This window comes from Aethalodelphis obliquidens, unplaced genomic scaffold (genome assembly GCF_003676395.1).
Source record: "Aethalodelphis obliquidens isolate GAN/ISIS:26980383/991018 unplaced genomic scaffold, ASM367639v1 scaffold52, whole genome shotgun sequence".
Classification (NCBI taxonomy): domain Eukaryota; kingdom Metazoa; phylum Chordata; class Mammalia; order Artiodactyla; family Delphinidae; genus Aethalodelphis; species Aethalodelphis obliquidens.
Window position 1 is genome coordinate 5059526 of NW_020837996.1, and position 9344 is coordinate 5068869.

General features: G+C 53.7%; 1 protein-coding gene across 1 annotated transcript; it reads right to left on the reverse strand.

The window, feature by feature from the left end:
- Positions 1 to 2003: 2003 nt before the first annotated feature.
- On the reverse strand, positions 2004 to 7810 carry FOXI1 (forkhead box I1). Its single transcript, XM_027084334.1, has 4 exons — positions 7610 to 7810; positions 7170 to 7302; positions 5090 to 6459; positions 2004 to 3646 (listed from the first exon to the last, which is right to left on the reverse strand). Exons 3-4 carry the CDS (start codon positions 5664 to 5666, stop codon positions 3087 to 3089), a joined length of 1137 nt encoding a protein of 378 aa, XP_026940135.1. The 5' UTR covers positions 5667 to 6459; positions 7170 to 7302; positions 7610 to 7810; the 3' UTR covers positions 2004 to 3086.
- Positions 7811 to 9344: the final 1534 nt, after the last annotated feature.

The window sequence follows — 9344 nt, forward strand, 5'->3', positions numbered from 1 at the left end:
CCTCCTCCACGCAGCCTTCCTGGGCTCCCAAAACACAGGAGGCCCTCTTCTCAGACACTTTATTGGTGCTGGAGGACGTGTCTTTAATGTAGAACCACATTGTAGGAGGCTAATAAGCCCAAAGGCCATCCACAGAATTGAATGCTTGGTGGACGACCCGTCCTCTTTCATCCATCCTTCCCTCTCTCCTTCCCTTTCTCCCTTCCCTCTCTCCTTCAGATCCCATTTCTTCTCAGAGGAAGAGGACCATAAAAGGGCAAGAAGCAGCCTGCAGAAGCTGATCGGGGAGACCCCCTTCTTGACCCGGGTCCCCCCTCCAGCAGTGCGCACTCCCCCCTCCCCTCCCGTGAGCTCCTAGCGTTGCTACTCGGAACGTCGCAGCCACCGACAAGAGTTGTCAGAGCCCTGCAGACAATCCTTTTACTGCCGTGCCCATTACATTCTGGGCTGAAGGAGAGTGGGGACTTTGTGTTGTGGACCTGGGTTCTAAATCGCCACCTCCCTCCCGGGGGGCTAGGCTGGTCTCTGTTTGGGCCCCTTCACACCGGGTGCCTTGTCCAGACTGCACACCCGGCAGACCCGTCGTGGGAAAGGAGTGGGGCTCAAAGAGCGGGCGCAGAGATTATTCATGGAGGGGGGTGTCTGTTTGGGCAAATTTGGTGGCAGTGGCATCTAGTGTGACAAAGAATCCTGGAGCAGCCTTCAGGAACCCACATTCCAACTCTGCCTCCGACTCCATCTCACCGGAGACATTTGTGGGGTCCTTTCCTCTTCCAGCCTCAGGTTTCCACTCTGTGCAGCAAGAGGTCAGCTTGTTCCAAGTTTTCTAAGGTTTTTTTTTTTATGGTCTGAGACTGTATCCCTTCCCTTTACCTTCTTAGCCAGCACTGCATCTGCCTCTACCGCCAGGAGAAGTCTGGGTCTCTGTGGCACGGAGTTCCCCAGGAAACAATCTGAGGGGTTTTTAAGGAGGCCCGCTTGTTCTCATCTCGGTTTTCCTGGTTTTGCTCTCACGGTGAGTCCAGGGCTCCCCAGTGCCAGGTGCAGTGGAGAAGAGTTTTAGCCATGGCATCGGTGGATCTGCGTTCGAATCCTGGCTGTGTGTCCTTGATCAAGTTACAGAATCTCTCTGTAAGTTACAGTTTTCTCACCTATACGGTGGAGATAGTAGTATTGATTGCACTGGACTATTTGGAGGATTAAATGCAGTAAGGCAGGTCAAGTCCTAACACAGTGCCTGGCACGTAGTAAACCGACAATGAATGTCATCATCATCGCTATTTACCACCTCCTCTCTTACTCCAGGGAAAGAGAGCCCCCCAGAGTCTGAGGGGGCAGCTTGGCATGGCTTGAGCCCTCGGTATGGGCGTCTGAGGAGGGCTCTCCAACTAGAAGACCTCCAGCTTCCACGCACACGTCATCCAGCAGGCCTTGTGCCAGGACCCCAGTCACTCGCCAGTGTCCACACTTGTGGGCTGTTGTGAGGATAAAAGAGCTCCCCCTGCACAGCACTTGGCCCAGGGCCTGCCCACAGTCCTCGGCGAATTGTAGCCAATAGGACTGTTGTCACTGCCACTACGGTCAGCCACATCTGAGGCTGTGCTACAGATGAGCTGCAGAGTCAGATGTGGGCAGGGACGGCCTGGGGACTTGAGGAAATTTGCTCAAGCACTCCGAGCCTCGTTTTTCTCATCTGTATAATGATGGGATTAGTACCACTCCCTGCACAGGGCTGTTAGGGGGATCACGTGATCATAACACAGGAATGACGATCGCATGAGCCGTAATCCGGGCCATATTTTGTGTCCCACAAGCTCTCCTCTTTTTGGGGGGACCTTTGTCCTGTCCGCATGCCAATGTGGCAGAGGGAAAGAGCCTGACACCCATTCTTTCTCTGCCTCTTGTCTCAAAAGCCTTCAGCTCCAGGCTGCACTTGGCCCCATATTGAGTCAACCAGTAGCCAAGGGACAGGAAAACTCACAAGGAAGGGACACACGTAGATTTTTTTTTTTTAATTAAAAAGAACATAAGAAAACAAAAAATACTTCCCAGGGTGTGCTGTGATGCACCATCACAGGCATGTAGAGTACATACAAAACAAGAAAAAGATTCCAGGAGCAGCACGCATGGACCCCTCTGTGGCGGTCTGCAGCCCCTCCCGGGCTGTAAAAAAGGAAGCATTTATTCAGCCTTGTTTCTCTTGGCAGACTCAGCCACCTCCAGCTCACTGGTCCATGACGTGCACACAGGAAGCTGGGCTTTACAAGATTTTGTCAGTGGGCAGTGAGGGGGTGGGGGGGTTGGGGTGCACACTGCTCCTCTCCCTGCTCTGCTCATGGTCTGCGGGGCTGGGGAAGCAACATCCCTCTGTGGGGAGAGGCTGGACGCATCGTCCTGCAGGGGCACAGATCTGGGCTTCTCCCTTGAGTAGTAGCAAAAGGAGTGTCGGCAGGTAAGTTGGGGGCCATAGAATGAGGACTTGGACCAAGATGAGATGTGCCTAGGGCTGGTGCTAAATTTGATGGACGGCCAGAAGGCAGTGGGGAGATTTGCATATGCTTGCCCTCATCAGCTCTCCACACTGACCTTCCCTGGCTGCTCAACCAATTCCTCCGTCCCAGCCTTCATTGGCCCAAACTTTGGGAGTCATAGAGACCTGGACTTGACTCCTGGCTCTGCCGCTTCCTAGTTTGTATGACCCTGGGAAAGTTACTTAACTTCCTCAAGCCTCAGTTTTCTCATCTGTAAAATGGGGAGGTTTATATGACCCTCACAAGGTGGCTGTAAATAGAAAGTACGATCACGCCTTCAAAGAGCTTAGTACAGCACCCAGCACATAGTAAGTGCTCAATAAATGGCCAAGTTGATTACTGTCATGCAGGCACCAGTATTTCTATTGCAAAGCTGGTTGTGGGTCTGTGGATGGATGTGTGATAAACACAAGGTTTACACAATGTTCTAGAAAAACGATGAATTCCTCTGAGCCTCCTGTGTGTATGTCTGGGCAGTTTGGAGGTCTTGGACCACTTGGATGCTGAAATGGAGGACCCCAAGCGTGTCCATCTGGCTCGGGAGCTGTTGTGTTTCTAGACCTCGGTGCCCTCCCTGGGGTAGAGGATGCTGTTTGTGTTGACGCTGTTGTAGAAGTGAGGGCTGAACTGGTTGAGGACGGAGCCTCCGTAGCCCAGAGCATTGCTGGGTGTGGGGCTGGCCCACTCCCCCCCGCCTGCGTGGCCACTGAAGTTGGTGAGTGGGGTGTAGGAGTTGAAGTTCAGCAAGTTCTGCCCCACCTTGTCAGCGGGCTCCGTGCTCAGTCCCGGCGTGGCCACGGGGCGGCCCATGGGGCTTGACCCACTCACGTAGGCTGACATGGTGGAGAGGAAGCTGTTGAGGCAGGGGGTTCCCGGCGGGGGCGGCGAGGGCTGCTTCTCTGGGGAGCTGGTGGTACCCGGCGAAGCACCATCCAAGACGTCCTGGGCCTCCGTGGTCTTGGGGCTGCCTGCCAGGAGACTGGGCTCCGTTTTCTCCGAGGCCAAGGAGCCTGTGCTGGAGGAAACGTCCGATTTTCTCTTCCTCTTCCTGCGGAAGTTTCCATTGTCGAACATCTTCTCACAGTTGGGGTCCAGGGTCCAGTAATTCCCTTTGCCTGGCACAAAAGCAGGAGAAGGTAAGTAGAGAGACGGATCCGATGCTTTGCTTCTGCTCCTTCTTACTGTCACAGACTACAATCGAAGGTAACAAATGCAGAAAGGCAGAGAACAAAACAGGAATTCCACAAACCCCCTCCAAGGCCACAGCACACGGATCTTTATTGAAGCACCCACCTCACACCAAGGCACCCTGGGAGCACAACACAAGAGAGGCCTAAGCCACGAAGGAGTTTACAGTGTGGTCTCTTTAAGAAGTTCAAGTACTGGGGGAAGGTGAGGGTGGGGCTTCTTCCATTACTGATGTAAAAGAAAACTCAGGGAGAAATTCAGGGCTCCCTGAAAGTCTCGGGGGTGAACTCCAAGGATGGACTTGAGTCCCTGCTTCGGACTGAGGGACTTTGGGTGAGCCTCAGTTTCCTGGCATGAGAAGTGGGCCCATTGGACCTGTCCCTTCTTCCTCAGGCTGGCTGTGAGAGAGGGCTAATGCTAGATGTATAAAAGGGGCTTTGTAGCCAGGAAGGACACTCTGAATCCTGCCTGCCTGAGTCTCTCGGCCTGAGGGAGAGGCCAGTCTTTGGATGGGATGCTCACCCTCTTCTGGGGGACAAACAGTCCTGCCCTCACTAGCCTCAAAGAGGGTGGAGGTGGGGTTCCTCTGAGAGGCACCCTGGGTTCCTATGTTGGGACAAGAGTGGACTTTAATTCTGGGAAATGGACACATGAGTATTTCATATATTACTCTGTGTACGTCTCTATATTTTAGAAATTGCTCATTAAAAAATTCACACTGTGGTGTGAGTCACCTCCATTCAGATTCATTCTCCGTCACTGTCACATCATTCTGTGTCACCCGAGGCAGGCTGCTTCACCTCTAGGTGTTATTTTCCTCATCTGTAAAATGGGTTTCATAAGAGCCACCCCACAGGGCTGGAGTCAAAGAAACCATGTAACTAGGGCAGGCAGCATAATGTGGCCCTTACTGGTTGTTTCACAAACACCGGTCCCTTCCCATCAGGCCTAGGATACACTTGCCTTTATCTAGTCCAAGCACTCATTTCCCATCCCCTGCCGGCAAAGGACTTCCTACATGCTGGATTCTGGGGATTCAGGTTAATTGTCACCATCACTGCAGTCCATCGAGCACTCGTTAGCACCAAACACCTCACATACATCATCTCGTGACCCCGCCACCCACAAGCCTGTAGAGGATCCACTCTTACATTCCTATTTTTCAGATGGGGAAACTGAGGCTCACAGGTCACTGACTGGTCAGCGGCACGGCCGGGATCCAAACCCACATCTGCCTCCAGGGTCCATGTGTACAGATGACTCCCTTTGGCCCCCAGTCTCGGGGGGCACGGCCATATTCAGGACTTTCTAGAATGGGGTGTCGGGAGGACTGAGCCTTCCTTGGGGGCACGAGCCTGCAGACCCCTTACCTGGGTCGTCCTCGTCACGGGGCACCTTCTTGAAGCAGTCGTTGAGAGACAGGTTGTGGCGGATGGAGTTCTGCCAGCCGGCCTTGCTCTTGTTGTAGAAGGGGAAGTTGTCGGCCACATACTGGTAGATCTGGCTGAGGGTGAGGCGCCTGTCGGGTGCCCCGTGGATGGCCATGGCGATGAGCGCCGAGTAGGAGTAGGGGGGCCGCACCAGCTTCATCAGCTCCTCCTGCGAGGGGATAGGCAACCAGCCCAGGTCGCCGCCCCCCAGCCCGGACACGCTGGGCAGCAGCTGCCTCTGCACCCCGTAGGTCTGGGGCAGGAAGGGGCTGGCGCTGGCGCCCGGCAGGTAAGGCGGAGGGGTCATGGCCGGCCCGTTGAGCCAGAGGTAGGGGTTGGGGGTGGCCCCGTACTCGCCGCCGCCCTCGAAGGAGGGGGGCCGCTGAGGGCTGGGCACGCCCTGGGTGTGGAAGAAGTTCTCGTAGTAGAGGTTCATCTCGGGGGGCTCCTGGCCGATGCTGGGGAACTGGGGGCTGCAGCGGGGCGGGGAGGGCGCTGGGAGGTCGAAGGAGCTCATGCTGGGGCTGGGCTCGGCCGGAGCCACCTGCCTGGCACCTGCGCAGGGGAGCTGGCCCTGACAGGTGCTCAGCCGGCTGGGCCTCCCACTTATACCCCAGGGCTCCGCTGGCGGCCCCACCCAGGGGCGGCCACCTGCTGCAGACCTGCCCCTCCCTCCTTCGACTGCCACCCATGTCACCAGAGGGGCACTTCCCTGCTGGCCATGGCCACGGCAGGGCCCATAAGGACACGCTCGGCCAGCTTCCTCGCGGATATTAACAAGGACAAGGGCGCCTGTCTTCTCCTCCTCTGCTTTGCCTTTCCTCCCTGCTCACTGTCTCCCCTCTTTCTCCTCAGCACGTTCCCCGGTTCCTCCTTCATTCTGTCTCAGCTTGCCTTTCCCCTTTCTCTCCTTCTGAGTTTTCTACCCTCTCACTCTCCTTTTCTCTCCTCCCATCCTCTCTGCATCTCACTCTTGGTCTCCTCCCTTCTCTCTATGCACTGAGCTGTTTGCGTCTCCCTTCTTACAGTCTCTCTGTCTCTCCCTGAGCTTGTTTCCAGATCTTTCTACCTCCGTCTCCTCTCACTCCTGTCCTCACTACCTCTGCTTCTCTCCCTCTTCCTTTCACTATTGGTCTCTCTCTCTCTGTCTCACGTCATCTCTGTGTCTCTTCCCCAGCCCCTCTGTCTCCCTCTTCCTTCTCACCCTGACACCTCACCCAGATTGGAGGGGACACTTTATGAGAAGCCACATTGTGGGGTCTTTTGAAGTGAAGACACATCTTCTGGAGTTTGCAGGAGAGAAGCTGGTCCTGGAGAATCAGAAGCACCTCTGGTCAGTTTCAAAAGGACAGGCAGTTATAGGCAATCTCCCTACACACACACACACACACACACACACACACACACTGCAGGCAGGCAGAGAAAGGCCTGCGGATTCTCCCAAAGGGGCAGTGGAGCTCCTAAAAATAACAACAAAAGGAAGAGGATGTGAATGGGACTCCAGGGGAAAATGAGAGAGAACTTGTACTCTCCAGGTTTCTTTCTGGCTGCAGAGACAAAGCAGGCTCTGGTTCCTTATCTGATCACAGTCCCTTCATGTTTCAGCCTGCAGAGTCCCCCAGGGACCCAGGAGCTGAGGCCAGGAGCAGAGCCCACCACAGCCCATTCCCCTCACCCCATCTCTGCCCCAGGCTCCAGAAGCAGGTGCCCCAGGCCAGTTCGGCTTCTCTCTGCCTGTGGCCAGTCCGTCCCCTCCCTGGGGTCCGTCCTCCATCTGTGGGCTTGGAGATGACTTATCCCAGCCGCCCCTCCATCCCAGGGCAGGCCCTCAGCTTGCGGAGCGGGTGGGTCCCCTTTCTCAGAGGGCAGGCAGCTGCCCCTGAGCTGGTTTTAGAGCAGCTGGAGACCTCTCTTTGGGATCAGCAGATTGGAGAAGTTTGAGCCAGCCTCTCTGGTCGCCACCTCCCTCTGGCCCTCCTGCCTCTACTTCCTTCTTTCTCCCCATTCAACTTCCTCTCACCTCCTCCGGACCTCATGTGTCTTCAAGGCCGAAGAAGGAGGCTGCTTCCTGTCCCAGCTGGAGGAGGTGCTTCCCAGGAATCCCTCCCTGCTTGTGTCTCTGTTCTCCTCCACATCGGGTACACGTGGAAAACCTAAATGCCATCAAATGGATCTCATTAACAGCGTCTGGGTGCCCAGAGGATGGGTTCGGGCACCTCGGTGGGAGGTGTCCTCCCAGGCCCTGAGGAACCTCCTGTCCTCACCATAGAACCAGCGAATGAAAGGTGGCTCAGAAAAGGCATGATTGCCCAGGTGAGGCTTGGGGTCAGCACCCTTTGTACTTCCTTTCCGAAGAGCAAGGTGACAGAGGCTGCACTTCCGTTTAGAGTTTTTCTACCAGGTCTGACTTGCTGAGGGCAGGGCCCTGACTTTTCAAAGGACAGTCACGCTGGAGCTCACCAGTACAGATCCAAAGCCTGACAGTGAACCTGCCAATATCAGTTCTGATCATTTATCCTGCAGAATTAAACAGAGCAAGAATTAGCTACAGGGGTATCCACCATAGCATTATTTATAGCTGTAACAAACTGTAACTCACCCCAATGTCCAACCATAGGGGACTGGTTTTAAAAAAAAAAAAATTAGTATCATTCAAATGATGAAATATTATGCAGCTATGAAAAATAGATTGTAGAATATTTAGTGATATGAAAAAATATAGCATGTTTTTTTGGTAAAAATACATATTCACACATGTATGTGAACTATGTAAATATAAATATAAAACTGTCCATTATTATTTCAAGATAGAGAATTAGATGTTATTTTGTTGTTGCTTTCTATAGTTTCCGATTTAAATGATTAGAGAAAGGCAAGCACACATGTGATTTTCTTTGGGGGTTAAATATAAAAGGCCAGCAAGAGGCACTGTAGAAGAGATACAGCAGACACAGACCCTGAGATCAGGAGGACCTGGGTTCAAATCCCAGCTTTGCCGCTGAACAACTTTGCAAGCTTGATGAGTGATTTAACTTTTCTTGGCCTCAGTGTTTTCAGGTGAAAATGGAAATAATGCTATGAATTCTGTGGATGCTGTGGGCATTCAATGATATAATTGATGTCAGTCATTTAACATGGTGGTTAGAGACACCCTCAAATTTTACTTACTATATAGAAGAGTCAGTATACATTTGATACGTACAGTTCATCACTGAGTTTGCTACCTTTCCAGTTAATTGTTTTTTGCAGCAGCATGTGGGCAGGGGGATGGTATGGCAGGTGGGGATTTACAATGAAGGAACAAAGGGAGGAATACCTAGTGCAGACACCAACTATACAGCTGGACTCTACCATCTGCAGGTGAGGGTCAGAGGGGCCCCGAGTTACATGACAAGTTCACGGCTGGGCTGGGTTTGGACCCCGTCTCCCGACCCCTTGTTCCGCCCCTTGCCTATTGCCGGGGTCTCCTTCCTTAGAGGTGTTTTTGAGGAATACTCACCTAACCCTCCCATTGCACCTGGGCCCCGGTTCCTTCCCCTGCAGATCAGAGAGAGTCCAGCCTGTCAGGAGGCCTTGCCCACACAGAGGCTCTGGCCCAGGAGTCCAGTGGCCGGGGATCCCAGCCTCTCATGCCCTCCCCACACCTCGCAACTGGGCCAGGCCTTCAGGCCAGGGGCACCCAACTCATCCCCAGAGTCCTCATTCATTCCTGATTTCAGGAGCACTGCTGCAGCCCTTGGGGTGTGTAACAGGAGCTGCCTGTCCTACCCCTAGGGGAGGTTTGGGCGCTATATCCCGGAAGCCCCCCTGATCCGTCCCAGGGCCTCTAGGAAAAGAGTCAAGTGTCTCTATAAACTAGGGTCCTTTTAGAGATGGAATTATTTTAGCCTTTTTTGAGATTTCCCAGAGGTGGAAATCCAAGCCTGAGAAGGGATGGTCTGCCCAGCTTCAGGGGAAACAGTAAAAGGTTGGACAGGTGGGGCCTGAGCCAGCCAGAGATGCAGGGCAGCAGTTTGCATGTTGCAGTCCAGAGGGAGCACTTCTTGAATGAGAAAAGACCATATATTCTGAGCCCCAGATTAAGATGTTTGGGACAAGGCAATAGAACATGAAAAACATGCACTCTGGGGCTGGGTGGAGCTGGGTTCAAACCCTTCCTTTGCTGTTTGGTAGCTGTATGATCTTGGCTCTGTTT

What these genes read in the sequence shown, in the direction of transcription:
- FOXI1 (XM_027084334.1), bottom strand. Translation starts at nt 5,666, where the DNA reads ATGAGCTCCTTCGACCTCCCAGCGCCCTCCCCGCCCCGCTGCAGCCCC. An exon ending in CCGTGACGAGGACGACCCAG is followed by an intron (nt 3,647 to 5,089) that starts GTAAGGGGTCTG and finishes CTTTTGTGCCAG; the next exon opens with GCAAAGGGAATTACTGGACC.